We start from the raw sequence: 12,624 nt of genomic DNA, 5'->3' as shown, positions 1-12,624 counted from the left end.
TGAACAAACACATCTCAACAATTTCACAATTTTATTGCGTTTCTCAACAAGGTTATCCTTTAACAACACAAATCAGACTGAAAAGATAAACCAACCTTTGAGTTCAAGTACAAATTAAATGTGAGTTAGCGTTAAGAAGACTCTTACCATTTAGCCTAATCGCGTACTGTATATCATGAAGGATATTCCAGTCTATCAAGTCCGTCCACAATGGCTCGACGGAATTCCCTATTGTGAAGAAGGAAAGACAAGACGTGGCCGCCAGAAACCCACCTTACTTCAGACCCTGGCCATGCCTTCTGAAGCACCAACACAGAGTGTTTCGGGAGATACCCATCGTCCTGCCAATAATAGCCTACCGTTTAGTTCAACCTATATTTGCAGATATACGAGAGCAAAATTCACAACTGACAAAACAAGTCAATCAAAAAATCCTCCATGCTTTAAAATTCTTTCAAGAGCTAAGCAAATGAGCCACGTGTCTTACCCATACTAGCCTACCAAAACCAGCTTCGTAGTCTAACCAATGCAGAAGGCTGCGGGCCTCTTCGATGGTGGCACTTCCTAATAGGAGCAAATCACTAACACACAACAGCTTTGCACCATACTGCTGCAAAGGGCGCCTTCTTCCATAGAAAGGGCTGTAAATGCATTGCTTCAGTAAAACTCGATAATCTGATGAAAACTTGTGGGTTGAGGTAAAATGACAGTTCGACTTCACCTCTCAAGCACCATAGCTGCTCTGTTTTCCTTCAGCAGGGGCCCACCAAGACGTAACCTACGCTCAAATGAATGGTCTCCTGTGCCTGAAACGACAGGACATATGCCCCGCATTATCATCATTTGTCCAATGTATCCAATCCATATGATCTTAGGAAGTGTTATAGGATAGATTGATAAAACATAAGGTTGAATATATGAAGGATCGTATAGTCAAATGAATTCAAAATCAATCACTCCATTGGATGATTTTATCTAACCATCTTACTGCTAAGAGTAAATGCCCCCTCATTCTTTTATCACAATCAGACCAATTGCATATATCAATGATCACACAAGTTAATTAGTTTCGCTGAAAATTGCAACGAAAAAAAGAAAAAATCTCTTCCTCTATAACCTTCTCTTGTGTTTTCTGTATTTGAGATCACCTACACATATGCAAATGTCTGCTTATCAAGCTGTGGCCACACTCATAACCAATTCGGATCTATTAAATGCAAAACAATATTGCAGAAAGCAAGGCTACGACCACTTAGTTCCCTTCTCAAATCTTATTAACATCTTCATCAAGACAATCACCACCATCGACCCTTCAATAGTGGCATTCATCTAATCAAGCTATGACATAATTTTAAGTTCAGCTCCATCATTCAATTCAGAGGTTTCCACTAGGTTCATGGTAAAGAAATCACCAATACTCAAACACACACAACCATTTCCAAATCAATAAGCAAAATTAGCTCAAATGATCAAAGGCCTCAGAATATCCCAAAGTTCCAATCCACCTTACTAAACAATGGATTGACCTACTGCAATCTATCTAGGCTAATCCTAAAAAATAAACTCCCCCTTAATGAAGTATGACACAGCTCTAAATACAACACCATTGTCCAATTCAAAGGCTTCGTTTAATGACAATTACCAAGTCAAATACACACACACACATAGGGCAGGACTAGCAACACAATACTAAAAACAACACAACCAATTCCAAAATCAAATAAGTTTCCACAACACATAACAGCATCACGGGAACACAAAACAAAGCAATGAAAATACCAGCAAGATGAACAACACATGGCATCCTCTGCGGCTTGCAAGATTTGTGGGAGAGAAAGGAAACTCTTGCAGTGTGGCAATGCATTGAGAAGCAGCTCGTCACAAGGGGTCTTAAACACCCCTTCTCTCAAACAAGCAGTTTTATATTTCAGGCCAATTCTGACCTTGTATTTCAGGAAACATTTGATTTACCATTCTCTCCAAGCCATCCCCTCGAGAAAAATGGAGGGCTAATCCTTGTTCTGTGCAGCAATGCATCATACACATGATCCACCACATATTAACAGCCGCCATTTCAAAAAGACTAGATTTTTCCGTCAATTTTGGGCTGTGTGAGAGAATCCCACATCAAAAGGGATCTAATTGGTACAAGAAAACCAAATGGGAAGGAGTTCTATACTTCTATATACCAAGAATTACAAGAAGTTGAAATTCAGATCTAGCGAGCTAAAATTTCCAATTTCCAACACAACAATATCAAAATTGCTGCAACCTGCATCGAGAGAGAGAGAGAGAGAGAGAGAGAGAGAGAGAGACGATTCTGTACTCCAACAACAACAATACCGCCCCTCGGAGTTTCGGACCAATCCGAAGAAAAGGGGGATTATGCGCGAGAGAGGGAAACTGGATTATATTCAATTGTAGATATTTTCATTTAAAATAGTAGTAGTATCTAAAAAATTAAATTATATATGTTCAATTTTTGTTTTAATGAAATATTATTATCTTACCTACAAATTTTTTTCATATGGGGTCCATTTTATTTTTGTAAAATATTAACATCTTACATATACAAATTATTTTCTTCCGATCATGTCATGACTTCACCATTTAAAATTCTATTCAAGAAGATATAATTCAAAAGATATTATTAAAGTTTATAGGTTTTTAAGTTTATAACAAAAATGATATAATCGGTAAAATTGGAAAATAATTTTTTGGATTTCAAATATGAAAATATAATTGATGGATCAATAAAAGTTGTTGTAATAGATTTTTTCATTACCTATTTATTAAAGTGTGTGTGATTCTCAAAGTCTAAACCTATTAATTAGATAAGAAGTATAAAAAGGAAATTATGTTAATTTTTGTGGCTTTAATTGCAATTCAAAATAATTAATTTTGCATTTAAAAAATCGCTTATTCGTTCTCTTCCTGCTTCAAGTAAAAAAAAAAGATAAACAAAAGAGAATCCTTGAAAATGAATTATAACTGAGGTAAATAAATGTATCTCCAACTTTCAAATCTAAGAACTCTCCAACACTAATAATTGATCTAAATTATTAAACATCTTAGTTACTTCATTTATGCGCGATTAACACAAAGATCCGTAATCAATGCGAACTCATTTGCAGTTCAAATTTAGAATCATATATGTTTAAACATTCATGTTCTACAAAATAGCCACAAAGCCTTTATTTACATCTCTTTAGAATTGAATTCATATGCATATGATCTATGCTTCTCTAAAACTGAACCTAATCAGAAATAAATATGAAATGTGATTTGTAGCATGAGAAAAGCTACAAACATATCAACACAACTAGTATCTTGTCATCAAGAAATGACCCTACAAACAAAATTCTCTAGAATTGGGTCATCAGTTTATGATCCAAACGAGCTTCAGTCGAATCCAAACTTTCCTCTCAGGCTCAACGCATTGACATCAAAGTCCGGACCCTTTTCTCCCTCTCGGCCCTCTTGGCAAATGGAGTCCTCTTCATCTTCTGGAGCTCCTCCATCACCACCCTCTCAACTACATCAATACTGTTCAACAGCTTCTTCTGCGGCGTCAAACAAGCTGCTGCATCTCCCCCTTCTTGATGTGTGATATCAAGCAATATCTTGGGAACTTTGCCTATGCTTCTTGGCCTATACAAAACCGGCGAAATCATAGCTTTGTTTTGCTCAAGATGAGCACTTGGCGTGCTAGGTTGAACACGAGCTGCTGATTGTAGGCCTTCGCCACCTCCTCGTTGCTCTCTTCTCCTTCTTTCAAACGCCTACAGAGAGAGAGAGAGAGAGGTCAAATTGTCTCAAATCATAAGTAAAGTAATCCAGCATTTGAAACCACATTCACAACAGCAATCAACTTAAAAAAGAAGGCAAAATGGAAATTCATTCATTCATTCTACCTTCACTACAGCAGTTATGTCATTGAGAGGCTTTCTGGGATACCAAGCAGGCAATGCACCTCCAAGGCCACGGCCACGGCCACTTCCCAAGTTCTCCGGCCCTGCCAGCCTACCAAAGCGCCTTACACTCGGAGTTCCAAAACCACCCACACGGCTACGACCACTCCCCACCAAATGTGACAAGTTCTGAGGCCTAAATCTCAGGGATCCAGCATTGCCAGCCATCGTCGTATCCCTCCAACGGAATGGAGTCCTTGAATCTACCCCTTCCTCACTGTCATCTACAAGAACGAAAGGTATCGGATTCCCCCTTCCAATGTTCCTTGAAACTCGCCTTTGGCTGTAAGATGCTATGATGCTATCTTCCCTCGATAGCCGATCTCGTGACACAGCCATTTTGTCAAATACCTTCAACGCCAAATCAATTCATATAATCAATCAGATGCAAAAATTGTCAAGATCAATTCACAACAATGGGAAATCACATCTTATACCCGATCAAATTCACATATCCAAGTGTACCTACTTAAATCAAAACCGCATCAAACTTTTCAAGTAAACTCAAACCCTTTCCACAACAACAATGAACTAAAATTAACACTACGAATCAAGCATCTGTGCTACAGGAAACACAAAAACTACATCAATTCCTGAGTGACTAGTTCAACCACTTCATTTCCAATCTAAAACTGTGAATTTCCGAGCATGAAAAATGAACAAAATTAGTACCTTCAAAGGATTGATCCGGTGAAATCGAGGAGATTTCGGGAGAGCAAGGAGCAAAATCAACGGGAATTGATTTTGTGAGAGGTGAAATGGTGAGTTTGTGAAATGAAATTGGGGGCGGCAATTTATACAGTAAAGTCGAAAATGAATTGAAATTTGAAATTCAGCAAAAAATGGAAAGCGGGATGGCGATGCCCACATTTTTCCGTTGAAATTCAAATTTGTTCAGAAGCGGTAGGTCAACTTTATTATAATTACCATTTTATCCATCCACCTTATTTTACTTCTGCTTTAATTATACTACTTTCATATACAATTAGTAACTTAATCATAGTGACTAGAGACTGAATTTAATTGAGAAACAGTAAATCTACACGAACTATGCTACGCTGGACATAGTAATAGTCCATCTATTTAATCTGATTTCAAAACTGTTGAATATTTCAAGTCTAAGATAATAAATTTTCTTTGTGTGATTTTATATTCAATTTTATAAAATAATACTCAATAATAAATAGATAATAGTTCTAGCATGTACGTGTGTGCTTTTATATGTTAATTTTTGCTGCCACTCTCATCTTAATAACATGCTCATACCGTTTCTCATATATGCGTGTCTAAGCGCATTGATTGACTTGTAATGACAACGTAGCACATTGTATTACTTTTTTTTTAATTTAGATAAAAAAAAATTGCTACAATTCTCATCTTAACAGCACACTTATTCCTTTTCATTAAATTTTTGTATACCTTTTTTCCTTATAAATACACAAAACTTCGCAAAATATTATCCACAGTTATTCCATAAATAATCCCAAACCCTATCATGTATTTTTAAAACAATTTGAGAATTATATTCCATGTTTTGAGTCGGCCCGTATAGGCTCAACTTCTCTTTTTAGGATTTAAAATGTGTGATTTTAATTTTTAAGAGTTTAATTATTTCCTCTATCTCATAATAAGAATTATATTTTTCCATTTCAATTCGTCCCATAATAAGAGTCTTATTTACTTTATCATAATTGGTAAGTAGATCTCACGTTCCACTAACTTACTTCAGTCACATTTTATTACTATAAAATTAATAAAAGTGGACCTTATATTCCACCAATTTTTCCAATGCACTATTATTTACATTTCTTAAAATTCGTGCCACATCAAATGTAATTCCTATTGTGGAATGGAGTGGGTACGTAGTTTAAGCTTATATCAATATAAATTTATTATTTTTCATATTAAAATATTTAATCATAATTTATAAAAATAAAAAAGAGGTAAGATATGGGTACTATGAAACAATAAATGGAATAATATAAGTTATTAGAATGAAAGTGTTTGTGCACTAGTTAGTTTAGAGCAAGTACAACGCTGCCGTGCGGGACAGCCGCAGCACGAGCTCGCTCTTGCTGTCTTGCACGCAAGCACCGCTCGCTGGGATGGACAGACGCGCCCACTCGCCCCCACCCCGTGAGTAGGAGTTATTTTAATGCAGTTTTATTATTTAAAAAAACAGAAAAAATTCAAAAACAAAATTCCACTTCACAAAATAGAGCCGTTTTATGACCGTTTTTCAAATTTTTTTGTCAAATTTTTAATTCCCAATCATCTATATATACCATCATTCAACACCCATGTTTTTACACCTTTGGGCGAAATTTGACAACGAGTAGTCGGTTCGAATAAAATAAAATTCTATTGGCTTGTATTTTTAATTTGCAGTATTTAAATTGTGCAATTTTAAATTTTTAGGAATTAAATTATTTAGTAATTTTTTATTTTTCAGAAATTTGTAATGCCATTTTGGATTAATTTTTGTAATACTCCGTAGTTTTTATTATTAATGAAAACTTTTTAGTAATGATAGTTTTAAATTGAATAATAGAATAGTGAGACTCATAAATAGTGAATGAGCATGCACTTGGGGAAGAGTATGGTTGTGAGCGGTGTGCCTTAGCTAAAGTTGCGAAATAAATATGATTATATTAACTATTTTCTTTTGTAAAACAGTAATTACTTCATATGTATCATTGCAGTGTATTTTATTTATGTAATTTGTTATGCTGTACTTCAATCATTTGAATGTCTAATGATTTTATCAAAAATTTGAATTATAAAATACAGTAATTTATATTTTTCAGAGATGATTTAATATTAAATATAAATATTAGTATACTGATTTAAGACATATGAAAAGGGAAATATTTAATTTGAATTTTAAAATAATAAATATAATTTTCATATATTATTTAATATATATGAATTAATTATAAATATTATATCGATTTAAAACATAAAAAGTTGATTGGTGTTAGTTGAACGATGATTATGAATGACTGAAGATAGGCCAATCACTGATGTGCACTGCCTACACCCCCAATATCCTCATTTTCGTCCTGATATGTCTTTATATTTTGTTAAGCCTTTTATACGAGGTTTGATATATTTTGACGTAGATAAGTTTTTAATTAAACTTGTGTATTTCTTCAACATAAAGAGCATTTGGCTCTCTCTCATCGGTTGCAAAACTAAGAACAGATGCTTTGAGACAGAGAAGAAACTGCCTACATCAAAATATGCTCAATCATGCAACACCAGTTCTGTGAAATTGAACCACAAAAAAATAGACTAATCTAAACCAAAAACGATGTGTACAATCATCGAGTAAAGATGAAGAAACAAGAAAACTTGGTCATGTGCAACAACCAGACTTAGACTGTGTCTCTCCTTGACCACTGACAATGATGGCAGTCCCCTTCAAAGATGTCGACTTCGAATATTCGCCATTGGCAGCCAGAGCTTTCTTGCTCACAATCCGATATATCTCCGTGAGAATGGTCATGAACGCGCCCTCCACATTCGTTGCTTGAAGAGCTGACGTCTCCATGAAGTAGAGATTCTCCCTCTCAGCAAACTCCTGAGCATCCTCTGTGGGGACTGCTCGGAGTGTCCCTAAATCGGACTTGTTCCCGATCAGCATTATCACGATGTTCTTGTCAGCATGCCCTCTCAGCTCCTCCAGCCATCTCGCCATGTGATCAAAGGATTGGCGTTTTGCTATGTCGTATACCAGCATTGCACCAACCGCGCCTCTGTAGTATGCACTCGTCACCGCTCGATACCTAGGATCATCGTTGAAGAGCCTTTTAAGTTTCAAGGTCCAACAATATCATACTATCAAGTAGCATATTTTGCAGAAACTATAAATATACTTGTCTAAGAACTAGTGATTTGATTCTCTAAGCATCTGGTATGTATATGCAGAGCCCTGATTCATCAAACAATTTTGAAAATTGAATTTTAACATATACTCCTATATGCAATCCCTCACAAATTAACAGTAACCATATCCACAATTCTTCATTCAAATTTCAGCTAAAACAGTGAATTATTGCACAAAACAACTAATAACAGAATAAAATCAAGATCCACTCAATCAATCTTTTGGTAAAAAAAATTAGGGGAAGAATTTAACCTCTCTTGACCCGCAGTGTCCCAAATCTGTGCCTTTACAGTTTTCTGATCGATGATAAGTGACTTGGTTTGGAATTCAACCCCAATTGTGGCCTTCGATTCCAAGTTAAATTCATTCCTCGCAAACCTAGACAGCAACTGCGATTTCCCCACCGCGGAATCCCCTATCAACACCACCTTGAACACATAATCAATCTTCTGATTAAAATCCCCTCCAAAATTTGACATTGCCTTTCGATCCTCTCTTCCGATCAGATCATCACGATTTTTCACTGCGGACGAAGATCAACAATAATCTCCCCTTCCAATGGATCATTCTCATATGCGAAAATCGACCGTTCTCATCCGGACCGCAAAATTTGTATAATTTTCCGGCTGACTGGAGTGAGTTTGGTGCGAAATTGAGTGGATCAATGATTTGAGATTAGGGTTCGACAGAGATTTCAATTGATGAATCGTTTAGTTTTTGTGGGAAAATGTGAAAATTTGTGAGCTTGCTATGAACCAACGGCAACTGCGGGGCCCACTAAACGGTTTTCTTAGGCATACGTTATTACTCTTTTACCCTTCATTTCTAGACAATCAAAGTTAGAATTAGCCTAGAAATATTGAATATGCAATTTTTTTTACGTGCATACGAATTTGTTAGCATATAGGGAAAAAAAAGAGAGATCATCTACTTTTATCACTCCAATTTGATGCAATCAAGACTAAAAGACACCATTCTCATCTTTGGTCTCAACTCAGGATCTATCTCAGTGCAGCTCAACGCAATGTGAAACATCGCAACGATCTGTGGCTTGGCACGAATCTCGTGCATGAGAGACGGGTCTATGATCTCTGACAACGGCCTCTCCTCGCGAAAGACCCTCCTCACGAGGCCCTCGACCCCCCCACCTTCGCTCTCTTGCAGCCGCCCCGTTAGAATCTCTAGCAGCACGACCCCAAAGGAGTAAACGTCGTCTCTTTGAGTGAACTTTCCACCCGCCGATGAAGTTGCAACGAGGCGAGGCAGGCCGAACCCGGAGATGTAAGGCTTGAGGTCGCGGTCGAGGAGGATCTTCGATGTCCTGATGCTGCCGTGGACGTGTTTTCGGCTTTCGTGGATGTGCATTAGGCCTCTTGCTGCCCCCTGAGCTATCCCGAGCCTTGCAGCCCATGACAAAGGAGTGATGCCACCACTTCCTACATAAAATTATCCAATATTTTCACAAATCAAAATATGATAATTTGAAAATTGTATAAGAGATATAGATTCATTCTCACCATGTAAAGCATTGTGCAAGCTTCCATTCTCAATAAATTGAGAAACAAGCAACTTCTCATCACTCGCATAGTAATAGGCCTTGAGCCTCACAATGTTGGGATGCTTCACCTTCGCAATCGCCTCGAAATCCTTCATCCGCCACGCCCCCGTCTCACCCGAACCCTCGCCCAGCCGCCTCACCGTGGCCACGACCGGCGCCCGACCCGACCCGCCCGGGACCACAACTTTATACACTATCCCGTTCCTACCCTTCCCTAAAACATAAGCCGAAGCCCTCAACAAATCCTCCAACTCCAAACCAAAACCTTCATCCACAACCACGAATTTACCCTTTTGCCCCTTCTCTCTCTCCGCTTTCTCTCTCACCATTTTCTCCTCCTCCATCTTCCTCCTCTTCTTCATCAGCCACACTGAAACAAACACCATCCCCATCGCCGCCACGGAAACGCCACAGATTACGGAAACCGTCGTCGCCATCCCGCTTTTCATCTTCGCCTTCTCACTTGCAGGCAACCCGTTTGAGGAAACGCCGGGTTTGATCGGATTCCGATTTTGCCTCTCCGCACACAACGTGTTCGACGGAAATCCGCAGAGAAGAGGGTTTCCGGAAAACGCAGTTGGGCCCTGATTCAGCAGCGATCCAACCTGAGGAATCTCTCCGGTGAGGTTATTCCGCCGCAAATCGAGACTTACCGTCATCGGAAGCCGCCCCAAACTCGCCGGAATCGAGCCGGAAAATGAATTGCACGACAAATTCAACGTCCCCCTCAAATTCCCCAAATTGCTCAGCCCTTCAGGGAGGGAACCACTGAAATTGTTCGACGAAATGTCGAGGTGAACAAGGCTTTGAAGATTGGTTATCTGTTGCGGCAGAGGTCCGCTGAAATTGTTGTGCGAGAGATCGAGAGAAGAGAGAAATGCAAGCGCGCCGATTTCTGACGGAACGTAGCCCTTGAGATGGTAGCCGGAGAGTGAAATGGAGGTGACTCTGTCGTGGGCTTCGTCGCAGATTATCCCAGCCCATTTGCAAGGGGATGAACCGGAGTAGGACCATGAAACGACGGCGTTTCTGGGGTCTTCTGAGATTGCGGATTTCAGCGCTAGAAGCGCGAGGGCGTCTGAGTTCAATGAGGAAGTGAGAGAGATGCAGAGAGAGATAGTGAAGCAGCAAATGAGCTTCAGCAAGGTTTCAATGCTCATTTTTTCTAGTGTGTGAAGACGTAAAGATTCAAACTTTTTTTGTTGTGGGGTGGTGAAAGATTCAATCTTTTTGAGGATTGTGGTGGAGATAATGGGATGCTGATCGTGAAATGTTTTGGCGAGACTGAAACGAGGAGCTTGCAGAGAGAGATGTTTAGATAGAAAGGATGTGGGATTTGTATGGATATTTTCGAGGCAATATAGATGCTAAATTTGAATTTTGTTGACCCAGCCTAAAAAGCTTAAATTAAAAAAAAAAAATGAATTGATTATGAATAATATATATTAGGGGTAACTGCTTTTACAGTCACCAACTTTCCATGAATTCCGGTTTTCCCCACGAACTTTTAAAAAGTTCGTGTAATGTCACGAACTTTATTATCGGTTGCAATTTTCCCATGTCAGGTTTTCCGGCCTGATTCAAACTGTTCGTTTCCTATTAAGACAATGTCCAAATTCTTTTATCTTACTATCGTTATCTTCGTCTTTGAATTAGCTTCGCGTGGATGCCTTGTACACCTCAATCGGAACTCGGATGAAGAAGTTATGGCCATTTGATGAAGGCTGCGAACTTTGTGCGACCTTGTACTATCATAATGGTCACAACTTCTTCATCCGAGTGCCAATTGAGGCGTACAAGGTACCCACGCGAAACTATTTCAAAGGCAAAGATAACGATAGTAGGATAGAAGAATTTGGACATCGTCTTAATAGGAAACGAACAGTTTGAATCAGACCGGAAAACCTGACATGAGAAAATGACAACCGACAATAAAGTTTGTGACATTACACGAACTTTTTAAAGTTAATGGGAAAAACCGTAATTCATGGAAAGTTGGTGACTTTAAAAGCAGTTACCCCTGTATATTAATATAATTTGTTCACTTTATAATTCCTGAGTTACTATAATGAAGAAACTTTGTTTGTTGCCCACGAGAGCAGCACATTTAATTTCAAAAGAGTAGAATTGAAAGAATGAAACTTTATAACAAATTTGGTGTATATGTTAAAAAGTAGTACAAACTATATTATGATGCTATCGATAATTATAGTTAATTTAAAACCAATGTATAAAATCAAGCCAAATCAAGTGATTAGAGAAATCCAGTATTTTTAAGAGAATGGCTTCAGATAAAATGATTGATCATTAAGAAATTATTCTAATGTTTTTCATTCACAGTCGATCATGTGACACAAATTTGACGGTGAATTTATACCTGCTGTTTTACTCCTCAATTTCCCATCTTGTGAGTAAACTTAAGTTACCACTTTACCAATCACTTCCATAAAGCATTTAGTTTTGTGAAGTTTTTTCTTTCTTAGGAAGGAAATTCTTTTTCAAAGATTCTATATAAATTTATATACGAAACCGAGATAGTTACCTTTCAGAAAATCTAATGATAGGGAAATTTTTTCTTCTGAAGGTGGGAAAAAAGATAAAACGAAATAAAACGGATTATTACTCCAAATTGAATCCAAATTTCAGTTTAAAACTTATGTAATGAACCTCTTTGGTTAACCCGAAAAGTGGGGTAGATCCGCGAGAAATCCCATTCGTTAGATACGAAACGGGACACTAAAAGAATTGATGAGCCGTATGAGATAGGAAACTCTCAAGTACGGTTCTAAGGGAAGGAATTAATCTACCTATTTCGACCGGGGAGAACAGGCCATTCACCAGTTAAATTTATATACTATCAGGCAACCAAGAAGTTACGGAGGCATCAATCTTATTGAAGTTCGATTATATGTTTAACACGTTTAAATGTCTGTGTGATGATATGGAATAACACAAACAAATCATTTGTTGTCCTCCTCTTTTAAAAATAGAAACTTAACTCTTGTCCTTGAAAAATACTACTACTAGAAACTTTTTAAACGGACCAAATTTTAATACACAATTTGTAAAGTAAGAGAAAATAATTGGCAAAGTAAAAGAGAATGGAGAGACTAACAGGTAAAGTAAGAAATAAGAAGAGAAGAAGTAGTGATAGTGAAAGTGTCAGTGAATTGTGGATCCACCCCCTTCCTAAAATAGAAAGTTAA

The 12,624-nt window shown here is 37.7% G+C and overlaps 3 protein-coding genes and 1 pseudogene across 3 annotated transcripts; all 4 read right to left on the bottom strand.

The window, feature by feature from the left end:
- Positions 1 to 14: 14 nt before the first annotated feature.
- LOC125210431 lies at positions 15 to 2,059 on the bottom strand (annotated as a pseudogene).
- Positions 2,060 to 3,134: 1,075 nt separating this feature from the next.
- Positions 3,135 to 4,780, bottom strand: LOC125216506 (protein POLYCHOME-like). The gene is made up of 3 exons (XM_048118240.1): positions 4,644 to 4,780; positions 3,915 to 4,322; positions 3,135 to 3,782 (listed from the first exon to the last, which is right to left on the bottom strand). Exons 2-3 carry the CDS (start codon positions 4,308 to 4,310, stop codon positions 3,432 to 3,434), a joined length of 747 nt encoding a protein of 248 aa, XP_047974197.1. The 5' UTR covers positions 4,311 to 4,322; positions 4,644 to 4,780; the 3' UTR covers positions 3,135 to 3,431.
- Positions 4,781 to 7,179: 2,399 nt separating this feature from the next.
- Positions 7,180 to 8,566, bottom strand: LOC125216508 (ras-related protein RABA4d-like). Its single transcript, XM_048118241.1, has 2 exons — positions 8,113 to 8,566; positions 7,180 to 7,759 (listed from the first exon to the last, which is right to left on the bottom strand). Exons 1-2 carry the CDS (start codon positions 8,337 to 8,339, stop codon positions 7,330 to 7,332), a joined length of 657 nt encoding a protein of 218 aa, XP_047974198.1. The 5' UTR covers positions 8,340 to 8,566; the 3' UTR covers positions 7,180 to 7,329.
- A 198-nt stretch (positions 8,567 to 8,764) lies between these two features.
- LOC125210430 (receptor protein kinase-like protein ZAR1) lies at positions 8,765 to 11,132 on the bottom strand. The gene is made up of 3 exons (XM_048109988.1): positions 11,049 to 11,132; positions 9,378 to 10,785; positions 8,765 to 9,296 (listed from the first exon to the last, which is right to left on the bottom strand). Exons 1-3 carry the CDS (start codon positions 11,130 to 11,132, stop codon positions 8,797 to 8,799), a joined length of 1,992 nt encoding a protein of 663 aa, XP_047965945.1. The 3' UTR covers positions 8,765 to 8,796.
- Between the last annotated feature and the right edge of the window lie 1,492 nt (positions 11,133 to 12,624).

This window comes from Salvia hispanica, chromosome 3, assembly GCF_023119035.1.
Source record: "Salvia hispanica cultivar TCC Black 2014 chromosome 3, UniMelb_Shisp_WGS_1.0, whole genome shotgun sequence".
Lineage (NCBI taxonomy): Eukaryota > Viridiplantae > Streptophyta > Magnoliopsida > Lamiales > Lamiaceae > Salvia > Salvia hispanica.
Note: the sequence above shows the minus strand (reverse complement) of the source record. Positions and strands in the feature narration are given on the sequence as shown.